Source organism: Synchiropus splendidus, chromosome 18 (assembly GCF_027744825.2).
Source record: "Synchiropus splendidus isolate RoL2022-P1 chromosome 18, RoL_Sspl_1.0, whole genome shotgun sequence".
Taxonomy (NCBI): domain Eukaryota; kingdom Metazoa; phylum Chordata; class Actinopteri; order Syngnathiformes; family Callionymidae; genus Synchiropus; species Synchiropus splendidus.
Genome location: NC_071351.1, coordinates 13,341,197 through 13,356,057, shown reverse-complemented (window position 1 = coordinate 13,356,057; position 14,861 = coordinate 13,341,197). Strand labels below are relative to the sequence as shown.

The 14,861-nt window shown below is 42.5% G+C and overlaps 1 protein-coding gene across 2 annotated transcripts in view; it reads left to right on the top strand.

Annotated features, from left to right (window-relative positions):
• The first annotated feature begins 2,757 nt into the window (after positions 1-2,757).
• Positions 2,758-14,861, top strand: part of LOC128750181 (IQ motif and SEC7 domain-containing protein 1-like) — a 66,096-nt gene continuing 53,992 nt past the window's right edge. For both annotated transcript variants that reach the window (XM_053850517.1, XM_053850523.1), the window contains exon 1: positions 2,758-3,219. In XM_053850517.1, the coding sequence (XP_053706492.1) occupies positions 2,981-3,219 (239 nt within the window). In that variant the 5' untranslated portion in view covers positions 2,758-2,980. The remainder of the gene's footprint in view (positions 3,220-14,861) is intronic.

Here is a 14,861-nt window from a genome sequence, read left to right as displayed (position 1 = left end):
AAAGGAATAAATATGGAATTATAAAATGAAATACGCTTAAATGGAAATTAATATAATCGCTTTTATTTACATTTATATTTTCTCATTTTTTGTCATCCTTGGTTCCAGTTCAGCTATTGCGAACCCTGCTTCAAGACAGCACAATACAGTTAAAGAACTCAAGGATTTTTCGCCCTCACTGCATCAGCATGGGATCTTGAGCATTCAATAAATATATATTCAATTTGCTCTTACTACATTCCATCGAAGTTATTTCCCAATTCTTTTCATGCCCCTTCATCTCGTCGTTCACTTCTTCTAACACTTATTTGCATTGACCAATGTTCTTACTGTTACCGAGTATATTGAATTGGTTCTGAGGAAATGAGTGTAAAACCATGCGTATGAATCTCGTAGTACACAGCTGGTACACTCCTCAGTGGGTCACACAAACAGATGGAATGAGAGTCTGTGTGTTTCAGTCCCTGAGGATGTGTAAAGGTCTGAGACCTCTGATCAAACACCTCCATCTGTGTGTGTGTGTGTGTGTGTGTGTGACGCAGCTCTGGCCTGCTGCGGTGGCTCCGCCTGTCGCCGGGCTCATTTGTATGCCCTCAGCGTGTCAGCAGCTGCTCCAGCGCCAGGAATAGATGTCTGGATTCAGAATTTTCTTTTGAGTATCATTTTTGCTTTTTCGGTAATCCTGACTGATCACGACCCGGGAGGCTCATTGTCGCCTCATTTACACATTAATACTTCACAGTCTTGCTCAAGGACACTTCAAATCTCTCTGGAAGATGGAGGATTAAAGTAGTGACCATCCAATTACCGTGCACACGCTCCTGGAGGGGGGAGGGAGTCATGTTTAGAGGCAGATACAAAGTTTTGGAGCAGCCACGTGGTTTCTCTCCGACTGAGAACTATGGCCTCAGATACTGCTGCTGAATTTTGTGCATGTGGTTTGTCCTGAGCCATTTGAAGGATACAGTCCTCCACCGCTTCCTCCCACACGGATTAGGAAACCACTGAGGATGAAGACATACTCACCGATGGAGTACATCGGCGTCTAAAGTCTGTGCCTCGGTATCGGGCCGCACATGTTAATATCTCTGGTCAGTCAGCTGCAGCTTGTTCTCCTCCGGCTGCTGCAAAGCCCTCAATTTCATGGACAGCACTCTCAGCGACTGTTCTCCTCAGGAATACTGATGCTCACCTTTAGAATGAACTTTGAGTCGCAAAGGAAAGATCAGCACTTGTTTTTCAGTTTCACCACAGAGCAGGAGTTGAGTGGACTCACAATGACTTGTCGCCAGGATTGATACTGCATTGAGTCGATGAACCCTGTACCGACAACCACTCACACATAATTTAGAGTGAACTGGCAGCCTTTGTATATTTTAGGCCTGTGGGAGGAAACCGGAGTGCCTGGTGGACACACTATAAACCCCAATAAGATCATTGGGATGTGCCCTTAAATAAGCTTAAAAATCATTTCTACCTGTTTAGGTGTGTCTAAATTAAAAGTATATTCCTGAATAAATGATCTTAACTAAACACTGACAATAATTTCTATTGGCTGTTACTTTATTTTTTCAGACTAAAATGAACGGTGATTGGGGGCTTGAGAATTTAAAGAAAAAATAAAAATATTCGCATCTGACAGCAGGGGGCGCTTTTTTGAGTCAAAAGTAGACTTGGAAAGGAATTCAAATAAACTGATTTAAATGACTATAAAATGCAACGTAATAATAGAATGTTAAGCGGCAGAAATGTACAAGAAAGAAATGAAAAAGCTGAAAAATAGTTATGTGACGAAGTAACACGCCATTCCTGCGCCACCACCCTCATTTATACGCGTCTAAAAGGCCCCCGGTGAATGTATAAAGTTGGAGCGTTTGCTTGTGTGAAGCCTCTTAAAGAAAGTTCCCACAGCAGCAGGACAGAAGGGAAGGGAGGCAGACAGTCCCCCGGCTTGCTGCTATCACACAACAGCGCTGTGGTTTGCTCTCATTGACCCTCCGGGACGCCGCCTGTGCAAATCTGCAGCTTCTGGCTCCACATACTGATGCACCCCACGTTTGTTTGAGATTCCCACTCACACTTTGCTCCTACTGTCATGGTTGTTTACCGGCAACACGACACATCAACACACACATCGCTGCTTTGTTTGTAATCTGTTGCTTCTCATAATTGCTGTCAAGTATGTTTTATTTTTTAAATATATATATATATATATATATATATATATATATATATATATATATATATATATATATATATATATATATATATATGTATATGCAGCATGAACTGTAAAATGTGGCAGTTAAATAAAAGATCATTTCTCACCTATGCGTGACATTTTAAAGCATATTTTTGTCCAGAAAAAAAATCTTTTTCATTTCAACTTTTCAATTACGAAATAAAAGGTTAGCGCATGACAAAAATGATGAGCTGATTTTGTTTGAAATGGAAGGGTGCCCACATTGAGGTTCGCCCATGGCCTTGATATCATCAGGGCCGCTCCTGCTGGCACAACAAACAACGGCAAGCACTTTTTTTTTTTTTTTTTTTTTTTTTTAACATGTGTGGTTATCAACAAATATCATATATTTGTTGTCAACACCAGGTATAAATATAGATATCAATATTTACTCTGTGATCTCGAAGGGAAGTTGGCACCAGCTGACGCAGCCATATTTGTTCCCACTCCGACCTGCAGATTCATAAACTTGGAAACTCCGCCCACTCGACAGCAGCGACTGTTTACCAAAAGTCACGGGAGCGGTGTGGACGCGGAGCTTCCACTGTGGAAATGTCACGGCAGAAACGGAACCAGCTGCGATGTAGCCTGTGAACGTCTGCTGACTTCCGGATTCTGGGTTGGAAACATGGCGAGATTTGTTTTGATTTGTTGGGCTTAACGCGGATCTCAGCTGGACCGCGCGGAACCGGCGTCTGCGCGTCACCAGCAGCGCCGGAGAGAGGCAGCAGAGGCGACATGGAGAGCCCGAGTGAGAACCCGAGCAGGGCGGCGGAATATCTGAAGGAGCTGAACAAGATCATCGAGACCCAGCAGGAGCTTTTGGACCGACAGAGAGGGAGAATCGAGGAGCTGGAGCAGCAAGTGTCCGACTTGTGCTCGGAGAATGTCTGTCTGAAGGAGCGGTACCAGCGGCACCTGGCGACCTGCAGGCTGGTCACGCTGGGGGCCATCGACGAGCACAACAGCCAGGAAAAGTAAGATCACTCCGTCTTCAACATCCGAGTCGCTTTGAGAGAGTTACGCCCTCGTTTGAATGAGCGCTGAGGCGCGTTGAATAACCCTTTCAAGTTTCACTTCTGCTCCCCGCTGTTCTCATGATGTCAGGCGAAAATACTGCAGCAACTGTTAAAGTACGGCGGGGCCCTCAAATATTGTAATAAATAGAAAAATACATACATTTATTTCCAACAAAAAGGGATATGATGGTAGGAAAATCTATTAAAAGTGTTTTTAACCACGGTTTATGATTGAAATATTTATATGCCACAATAAAATCTGCTGATAAAAATCTCTACATCAGAGAGAGAGAAAAATAATAAACATATATATATATATATATTTCAATATTACATTTACAGATTGAGGAGTTAAAATGACTTGAATTAATTTAGTACACAGGAATTGTCTTGAATAAAAGCGTGTTTTCATGCTCAGTTTGAACCTATGGGGCCCGGATAGTTAGTGGCGGAGGGCTGCATGTGGCCCCCGTGCCTCACTTTGCTTAGGTTGGTGCTTGATCTGAAAATTGCTTTTAAAAATCACTATATAAATATCAGAAAAATTAAGTGTTTCTGGCCCCCAGAATTTTTTTTAATGCAGATTGTGGCCATCATTCTTGGCACTTGACTGGCGCGAACTTTTCCCGGGTTTAGAACAGACAAGTCAACCACATGGATGGACCTCACTGTTTATCTATCTCAAACACTGACTGGTCCCTAACTTCCCCACATGAGCTCTCCCTCTGAAACCCCCATTTCTTCTCACATAAAAGTGCCAAGCATTCACCAATTGTCACTATTTAAAGGGCTGTTTTTTTTAACACAGACAAACCCATCCATCCATCTACTTCTCCATTATGTGTTGGTGCCTGACCTTTGTCTCCGGTGGTGTTCTGGTGTCGTCAAGATCAGTGGCAGCAGATCAATACTGATGACTCATGGGCCGTTTGCTGGCTGATAATATCCAGACTGCAGAGATAAGGACATACTTTAACATTGACCTTTCCTGCACTTTCTATAAATTTCTCTGGCAACGTTAGATGAGTCTGACCTGGCTCCGTGCATCGCTGCGTGGTCTGGATGCGTCTCAGCTCTCACTACAAGGCAGATGAAAGACGACTGCTGTTAGTGATGTGAAATGCAGTTTGGGGATGAAACAGGAATTTAAATGCCATTCAAGTCTGGTCAGCATTTCAAGGGCTTGAACCGTCATGAGCTTTGCCACCAATTTACATGCTGGATTCTGGAAAACCTAGTGTATTTTTGGGCGCTAACTAGGGTCAAAGTTTAACCAGAGCTGTCCAGCAGAAGCTGAAGTAATTGCTATTCCCCCAGCTCTTCTAATCTACACCTTTTCCCAGAGGAAACGTCTCGGCTGCACCTTAAAAAAACATCCATTTTAATGAACTCTGGCTGCAAACTAGAATTGCCGTTGCTGCTATTGTGAAACAGCGTTGCATTTTAACCAACATTTGGCGTCGCTCCCCGAAACTTAAGTTTACATCTCAATCAGAGCGACAGTCGTAAACAATCCTTTTGTCTCACTTGAAGCTGAAATATCTCAACTTTTCATTGGTGAATTGAACCCATAAATAATTCCTTTTTTGTCTAGTGAAAAACAACCTGGAGGGTTCAAAAATAAAGGTGAGAATTTAAGAGACGGTGCAGTGAAACTGAGATGGTTCTTCTTTGGATGCTGAAGTGAAAATCATCATCTCCCTCCACATTGACTTTAATAACTTATTTCTACGTTATTTCTTTAGATGTACTCGACAATGGAGAAACGTTATAAGTTATTTATATTCATTATAAGTATATAAGTTTTTTAGATCATGAACTGAATATGTTTTTAATTGGCAAAAGAATGTGTGATTGAATCAGCAAAATGCAACAATAACTAATAAATAAACATATTTGAACAAAATTATTAAAACATCTGGAAAGTGCTCCTGTCACTCTTCTTCACATGGTTACTGCATGAGTTTTCGGAGAGTCTGTGACACTACTTCCACCTGCTGCTTGTTATAAGATTTAAAAAAAAACTATTATGATGTGCCTCATAATAAAAAATGTGATAATCAGTGAAAAAAATATAAGAAGAGAAAACACTTTACACACTGATAGTAGCTGTGGTTGACATTCGAAGGCGTGCGCTTGGTTCCCCTTGTGTGGTGAGGAAGTGGCTCACTGGAGAGGGAAGCGACAAAACTTCTGCCTCTGTTGAAAAATGTCTCCCCGAGTCAGACGTTTCATTTGACCAGACAGCAGCCGTCTGTTTAAGCAAAGACCCCGAAGCCCTCGCGCGTCTTCTGAACAGTAAAATCTAATAGTGATTGATTCGACATTTGTGTAACCACTCGATAGTTCTTTTATCCTTAAATAGCTGCTGAGTGAGGCTCAGACGGTGTCGATGCTAAGGTGCGGTGGCCAGTAAACAAACCCTTTTCGCGCCTGACAGGGCGACATTTTTAACATACGGGACGTGGAGGTTGCTCTTGTAGTTCCACCATCAAGATGCCCGAGATTTGGCTCTTCATAACTTTTTCTGTTTTTAAATATCATAGCAGTTGAATCCAGAACTCGACTCCCCTGCTGATGACTGATGTTTTGTTTTATTCCACTGCCAGCAGCCCAGATAAATCAAAGTTTTTTTGTTCGGAATAATTCGGAACAGTGCTGTTGCGGCTGCTTCCATGAAAAATGGGCCGACGTCTGTTGCAAAACAAGATTACAGCATGAGCTAATAAGCATGTTTATGGTGTAATTGTCTTGTATTTGCATTCGGCTGGGCGTCACATGGTCATTCACCCAAATAGCTTTCGCTCCACTCCCTCTGCGCTTTCACTCTCGGCTAAATGCCTGCTGAGGTTTTCAAGAACCAGTTGGATCTAGCTTCTTCTGCTTGTTTTGAGGTCTACAGAGATCTCCACTTGGGGACTCGGGTGTTCCTTGGTCAGCGGGAGGCATGATCCCTCACACTTACTCAGAACTCACTGGACATTGCATGGAAATATGAGTGTGTAAACTTTGCCTTTGCCTTATCACTTACAAGGATCTAAAGATCCTCCACCAACAGTCATCTCCAGCCTGACATTACTGAGAACCATAGCCTCTGACAGGGTTGAACAGCAGCACATCATCTGCAAACAAAGAGAGATTGCCACCAAACTTACATCATAATATGTGTTGATAAAACAGAGCTCTATTATGTAAGGAAATGAGAGGGTATCAATACTTCTGGGAGCTGAGAGGTTGATGTTTATTTTCTTGTTAAACATTAACCTCAGTACTTTCCACATCATCTTTCACACTGCTGCAAATGTAGTGCCTTTAGAATATTCGCCCAGAAGACCTGAGCTGTATGAGGTTGTAAAATATTTATAAGTTCATCGGATATAGGTTTTTAACCTGGCTGAGATGATGGATGAGACTCCGTTCTTTCAAACATGGCTGCCTAAAAATGGAAGCTTATTTTGCACTTGTGTTTATCAGGGTTTTCCCTCCCCAGCGTACAGACAGAAAGTTCACAGAGCAGGAAATGTGATGCTCTGCTGATAATGGAACCTGCGCTGCCAGGTCAACACATTTCCTGGTGAACTCTGCAAAACAGGCTGCCGCCAGGAACGTTTTGGGATTAGATGTCCGGATGTGGGGCGCTCACTTATCGAAGGGAGGGCTTTTATGTGCTTGTTTTCAACTACAAGATGCGTCACTGGAGGCTTTCACCAGAGGGCGCCCTCATGTCCCTGCGCTGGTTGTTTCTGAGTCCCATTTGTCTCTGCTGTCTCTCAGCAGGTCAGGATTGTTGCCTTCTCTGCCCTGTGTTGAGTCACATACGACTCACACTCATACGTGACTGTTCTCTTCAGGATCAAGTTGACTGACAAATACAGCTCACACATCGGCATATTTTACTTCACCAATTGCTTTTCTTGTCTGACGCCTTCATTGTCAAACTCACAAGGAGTTTTTAAAATGTGTCACGAGCTTTGGCAATAAAGTGGAGAGTTGAAAGAAACTGACCAGTTAGATGGAGTGATGGGCTTCTGAGGCTTCCTGAAACAGAGTCCCCATGTTCATAAGCCACTAGATGGCACTGTCCACTCTAAAATCATTGTTTTTAAATTGAGAGCGCCACCTACTGAGCTCTGAAAATACTGTTTCAGGTAGTCAAAGATGCGACTGTGATGCCAATGTCAGCGTTTCCTTGCTGCAGATTTGTCGGTGGCTTAATGTGTGTTAGCTTCTGGTCAGTCTGCGAAAAGCTCCAGTGAATCAGACTGTAAAGTCAAACTTTTGTTGTATAGCAATTATGTAACAGGAGAGTCTGGACAGCCTTTTTTTCCTGGAGGCTAAATTCAGCATGCTACTCTCATAAAACTCTTTGAAAAACCTTATTTAAAAAGTAAATTGACATTCTAAATCTAAACAAAACACCTCACACACCTACGACAGAGGAGCTATTGAATTTCCCGCCACAAAAAGCAACATGGCGGGCCAAACTTGGCCCCTGGTCCCTGAGTTTGACACCTGCTTTTAAGAGGGTCACAGTGTTTCTTTACTTTCTTATCAAACTGGGCAACAAATCTTGACATCCCAATTGAGGAACTACATTATTAATAGTTGTCAAAGGCATTGTCTGTGTGACCCATCATGGGACAGCTAGCAATGCGCTTCCACTAGCGTTTGGATGTTGGGGTAATGCACAAAATGGATGCGGGTCTTCGCAGTTCAGCTCTGCCTTCCAGTGTGCCACAAATTTATGTTTTCATTTTTGCGCTGTGCTGCAATGATTCAAGGCACTGAAACTCATTTCTTAAAACAAGCTCGTAACGCGGCGGCTGATCCAGGAAAACCCTCTTTTAAATCTTGCTAATATGGCTTCCTGTATTTAAATCAAGCTTGTGGTAAACAGCAGCTGGGCTCATATCAAGTTTCTCTTGTTCGTGGCTCGCCGTGTTGGGTGCCATGTCAGCCCTTTAGCCTCAAAGTGCTTTTGCTGACACGTCATTTCTCCTGGAGCTGTTTGTTTTTAGCAGCTTTCCACAGCTTCTAAACTCCCTTGAGAGCTATTCATGATGAAAACATGGAGTTCAAGATTGCACTTTTTCCTGTCTTAAAAAAAAAAGAACAGACTAGTTAAGCCCAGTTTCCTCGCCGGGTAAGCAGTTGACCAACCCGGCTGCTGAGATCCAAGCATAAGAAACGACTGGAGAGAAGCAGTCGCTGATAAAACGTTAAAAGCCAGGTGCAGTGGAGGGTGGCGGTTTCATCAGGCTCTATCCACAATGATCTGAACTTTTCCTCTGAGGTTTCAGACAGCGACTGTGTCCAAAAGTAGTCTGGTTTCTTATCTTAGCACTGGTAGATTTATCTTCCCGTCCCTAGTTAGCATTCCCGAGTCGTGCCAGGCCTGGATAGCCAGCCAAGTGCAAATAATATTGTTGGCCAGGCGAATGACTTATTAATCCTCCGGTGGCGCACAAATGTGTGAATTCTTGATAAAGATAAATCTGAAATGGTGAACTGAGACTCAAGTGTAAACTCGAATATGACTAAGATATTGTAGTTTGTGTCCATGGAAATCTGCTTCTAGTGGAAATAGAAATGAAACCTGTGGTCACCAATTAGATTGGCCCCATTTGGACTATCGGGGGCGCTAAAGTTTAAAAGTCAGAACATCTTTTTGCTTCTATTATATTATACTCAATGCTCCAGCTGTTGCAGTACATTATGGGGCATGCAGTGTAGTACGCATGCCAGTCCTGTAGGTGGTGCTGTATCATCCATTAAATAGTGAAGAAAAAGGCACGCTGAATCAAGATGTTGCTAGCTACTAGCATAAGTGAGGTGTCACTGCCTGATGTGGTCCGCTGGAAATACCAGTGCTGTAGCCGGAAATTGCACGTTTTACCAACTGACGTTTACTGGTAAGCGCATGCGTACATGGTTATATCGCACAAAGGTGTTTTTTTTTACTTATTACAATATTTTTTTTAACTTAAAATAGTCTACATTTAGAAATTGTATGCTTTTATAGGATATTCAGTTTTTTTTTAATCCAACAACATAAATGCACTGCACCACGGTGGACACATAAACCTCATTCAGGGACAGAAGCGCTCACTCCTGTTACGCTCCTGTTAAATCTATCTGAAACACATTTGAGGAGAAATGTTTCTCGTACAATAATGATAATATATTGGAAGCAATTCATTGCGCACGTAAAATGTATTGGTGGAGCTTGAAATGTTTATATATTCAATAATGCAGGATTTATTTATATCGTGCAAAGGTGATTATTTTTTTCATTCATTAAAATAGTTTTTTTTTTTTTTTTTACTTAAGATAGTCTACTTTTAGAAATGGTATGTTTTTATCTTTTATCTGGCGCTTGAGTCCGCACTAGAATATCAGATAAAACTTACAATTTCTAAATCTAGACTATTTTAAGTTAAAAAAAAAAAACTATTTTAATAAGTAACCTATTTCAATTGTTTTAATTTTAAAATTTTAAGTTATCACCTTTGCGCGATATACGCATGCTATTTGGTGCTTGCCTATGTTAGTTGGTAAGACATGCGCAATTTCTGGTTCCAGCACCAGAATTTCCGGTGGACCAGATCAGGCAGTGACTTGGGGAAATGTTGTCAAGGCGACCACCTCGATGATGAAGCACTATGGGACACTACCCACATATCAACCAACTTAACCTTAACCTATAGCACCCTGCTTTCGACCATGAAACTCAAAATCAATCCTCAGTCCAAAGCCTTAGATAGGCTCGTAAGAACACGTGCAAATATTGACAAACACATCGTCATATCCCTGTTGACGCTCCAAAATAAACGCCCCGGTGTTGATGAACAAGCAGTGAAGCTCTTAGCTGTTTGCCTCTCTGCCAGATGCTGCATCCCGGCCAGGACCTGAGCCAAGACAAAGCTCTGGGACAATGTAGTTATACAAAGATGTGCAGCTGAGTAGTTTCACCACACTCATTTAAGTAAAGATTCTCAATGATAACGCTGTTATTTCTCGATAAAATCTGTTTAAATCCGAGGTAAACCGCGGCGGAAGAGATGAATGCAAAGATAACTTCATTGCTTTCCTTTTGTGGTCTGTTTGAGCATCGCTCACAGCCGTAGCGTTGGCTTGTGTTCAGCGGAAGAGCAACTGTCAACTTGAGATCGGTAAACTCATGAATAGATCACCCGGAGTCAGGCTAACAGCCTCTGCGTGTTTTGGGAGCCCACGGCAGGGAACGATGGCATGATGGAGAAGGCTGTGCGCTCATTTGCCCGGCGATCTGCTGAACAATCAGTGTTGCGGGGAAATTTACGAGCACATGAAGCTCTCTCTGCAGAAACCCCTGCTAATGAAATACCCCTGCTAGATGAATGTCTGCGACGGGATGATTTGCATTCAGACTCAGCGATAAATCTCCAGCAATGGACAAAGACAGTCGCCCTCAGAAACCTGCAGCAGGTTTCTGAGGGCGGCATTGTCCGGACCTGCGTCTCACCTGACCAGTCTGCATCGTGCTGGAGGGAAGCCAGGCCTGGAAGCTTAAAAAAAAATCAATCTATACTGAGTAAAGTTTCTTAATTAAGTGCCCACAGTCGGTAAACAATGCAATGGTTTTGTCCTAGAAATGACCCTCCTTCTAATATGGACCTAAAAGTTTTGACTTGTCCATGTTGTGATATTCAGGTGAGGTTTTTAATCTCATTTTTTTTTTGGTGAATTTGTTGTTTATTTGCCCTGCTACATGTCTGGTATCTTTGCAGCGAGCCTGAACTATCCATCGCTCTTTGACCCTGGGTGTGTTGACTATTTAACCGCCCTATTTTTGCTTCAGAATCAACCCAAGCCGCCTTTATCTTGCCCTTAAGTGCCTGTTCCTGCTGCAATCTGCAAAAACAGCTGATGCAGCAGCTGAATCGAACACAATTTCAAGTGTGCCACCTGTGGATAGCTTGTTGAAAGTGCTCTCTTAGGAAGGTGTGTGGCGCTTGTGATGAGTGTGTGAGCTGCTCACTGGTCTCAGTGTTTACCAATGAATGCCGAGCTGTTGTTTTGTCAGGAGAAGCACTCGTTGGATGCTTTGTGAGCTTTATAAAATCTGATATGAGCCGCGCTAACCCAAGCAATATGTTTAGGAATGCAACATGAGCTTCGGTCTGGTCTCCCTGTATCATCGGTCTCAGCCACTGCTGGGAGGAAAGGCTCCCTTGACTGGTACCTACTGCAGCGGAGATGAGTGATCACGCTCATGAGTGAGATTCGAAAACAGGTCTTCGCTGTCATGGTGCTCACACCGATGTTGATGCCTCTGGCTTTTCTCTGGTCAGACGGCATCACAGAGAAGATTTTCAGAGGAGTTACAGTTTGCCTCGAGACGTGCCCTTTAGGCCCCAAAACGTCACCAACAATGTTCCGCATTTGTGGTGAAAATAACCCTCAATAATAGTGTGCAAAAATCACAATATACTTTGGATCATTCAGAGCAGAAGTATGTCCTCCTGCCTTCATAAACATCCCGTGTTTCAAGTCGTCACTCAAACTGGAACCTTCAGCGGCGCTTTCGCTCGTGTACTTGGTGTAAACAGAAGATGCGTCGCTTGTAATCAGCACCTTCAATCCATCAGACGCTCCATGAACACATTATGGTCGCACATTACTCAACGTGTGCATGTATGGTGTCCGGCTAAAAGCTCTCTGCATCATGATAATCACCTCTCTGGAGTGTGAATGCTGACAAGAGATGAAATAAAAACGTGCCTTGCTTGCTGTGAAAACCGTTGGTCATAGTTTCCTATAGTGGGAAGTGATGAATTTGTGGTCCATTTTAGCATAATAAAACAAGTCTTCAGCAACCGATAATTCCACAGCGCCGTGAAGACTGGACAGACATTATATATATATGTGTTATATATAACATTACATCATCATTCGGACACATTTCTGCCTGCAATTGGAGATTCATTTTAGACAGTTTAGATCACTTGATCCACGGGCTCCATTGATGCTCTCCACTGGCAAGAATGCTCCAATGCAGACCTCAAACCCGCTCTCGATTCTGGCGGTGCGCAGTGTTCTCTCTTGTGTTTCTGACCTGGAATGACGAGTGCTCCCGAGCTCTCCCCTCTGATTCACCTCCGCCTGTAGTGCAGTTTGTCATGCTAAAACCCAAGGAAAGACCATACAAGTGCTGCGCTGGTTCGGTCGGAGCTCAAGATGGAATCCAACGTGTGACCTTTACGGTCCACATATGGTTAAAAGTCAGTGGCGTGACCTGCTGGACACCTGCTAGCTACTCGCATAAGTGGGCTGTCACTGCCTGATGTGGTCCGCCGGAAATACCAGTGCTGGAACCGGAAATTGCGTATGTTTTACCAACTGACGTTTACTGGTAAGCGCATGCGTACATGGTTACATTGTGCAAAAGTGTTTCTTTATTTATTACAATAGTTTTTTTTTTTAACTTAAAATACTCTTATTCAGTGGTTCCACCTGTCATACCTCCACCGGTAGAGCAGTTTGTCATGCTAAAACCGAAGGAGAGACCATACAAGTGCTGCGCTGATTCGGTCAGAGCTCAAGCTGGAATCAAACGTGTGACCTTTACGGTTCACATATGGTTAAAAGTCAGTGGCGTGACCTGCTGGACACGCTACACTGGCTCATTGATTGTTGCTAAATGAGTCGCTCAAAGATGTTGGTGCATCACTTGAGGTTGAGGACGAGCGATGCAGAGTATTATTTGAAACAAATGGGATATAGTTTGTGAGTCCAGGATTTACTCGTGTCCAGTTGCACTTTCCCTGGTGGATTGGTAACTCAGCACTTCAGTGTGTGCTGCGGGTGCGACCTCTGTCCACTTCCGTCCTCACCGCAGGAAAAAGACAGCTGATACTGTATCAGTTTCAAGGGAGCAGAGAGGGCGTGTCTTCACATTTGCTTGACTTGAAGGAGTCATCATTGTGCCGATGTAGTGAGCGTCGCGGGCCACCGGTGCAAAAAAGCAATCTGGCGTCTTGTTCAGATTTCCTTTGAAAGAAAACTCCACCGGGGTTTAATAGCTCATACATTATGTAAGATTTTAGAAAGAATTCAGAGGAGCTGCAGACTCACTGTGAGAATCCTTCCACTGTAATTCTTGCACCAATCTGTCATCATGTGGTAAAATCTGCTTCAAATAATCCCGTCTGTGAATAACATCTCAGTCCTGAGATATTGTTGCTGAAGGTCACCAAGAAATTCGTCTTTTAGCTACCACATTATAGTGCAGGATTTTATCTCCTGTGTGTAAATGAAATAAATGGAAATGTAAATGGAATAGTTTTCAGCGCTTTGCAGTGCTTTTATAAGTTAAAATCATGTGTAGATGTTTTCAAATTGTATGTAGTGAAGTCTTGCTTGCTCTTTAGCGTCATTTTACAGAAAAGTAAAAACTAAAAAATATTAAAATAGAAAGATAATTAAGTTATGCGTATTATTCTCCTTAATGTACAAAAGATCTGACTTGTTGAACTTTAAAGTGAAAAAGTAATTAAATATATGTTTATATGTCATTTGAAAATCAATTTTTATATTTTTTTCCCATGGAACAAAACTGTGTAATTAATTCCATGTTTATTATATTTATTCCTTTATTATGAAAGCAATATTTTACTTAATAATCAAATTTTTTGTAGTTTAAAAATCTAAAACTATTCATTTAAATATATCCTTTTTTATTTTGTCTGCTTATTGTAGGGAAAAATAAAATAAATCATATCCTTTTTACAGCACATTTTTTTGTGAAAAAAATCTAGTTAATTTTTTTATGATTATTATCATAAATATCCTAGGATGAAATAACAAAATTGGAAATATAAAGATAAAGAAGTGGACTGCCATGTTTGCTTTTGTGATGGAGCTGTGGTAACCAAAGTGTTTTCGGTGATGATGTCTTTCACTGACTCCATCGACCTGCAAAACAGGAGTGATGAGCCCTGAGCCTGAGGCCGTGGTTCTCAGCAGGGATCATGTGGAATTGCTGGCTCTAATTGAGGAACAAATCTTGGCCTTAGGTGGCGATGTTTTGAAGTCTCTGGGTCTAATTTGTGAGTGATGGGATGATGGAACGAAAGCAAACAGCGGGAGGGATCCATTCCCTGCCTGAGAACATGGGTGAGGTCATCTGTCTGAGACTCGGAGTAGAGAGTCTGTGGAGGAATGAAAAGTGGCCTGGATGTGGATTCTATTGTTTTTTTTTTTTTTCGTGTTTGCATGGCAGTAATTTAATGCGTAGCGAGGGCGCTATAGGCTAACGCGGACATCTGCCTCTCACCTGAAGCTGGATCTGAAAATGAGCCCATAAAGTGTGAAAGTTACCCATCTGTCTTTTGGAGAGTGACAGGCTCCGACTGGAGGCAAAGAAATCTGTCACCAATTGGCTGGCAGTGCAATTTATGATCATTGGCGACAGTCATGGCGCGACGCGTTCCCTCCTCATGACCTCTCCTGCCAGCTGTTTGTGTTGCTGCGCGGGAACCGCATCAGTCAGCGGAGGATTTGTGAAAAATGATCGCGGCCTGATCATTTCTTTTTTGCCTCATTGATGTGTTGTGTAC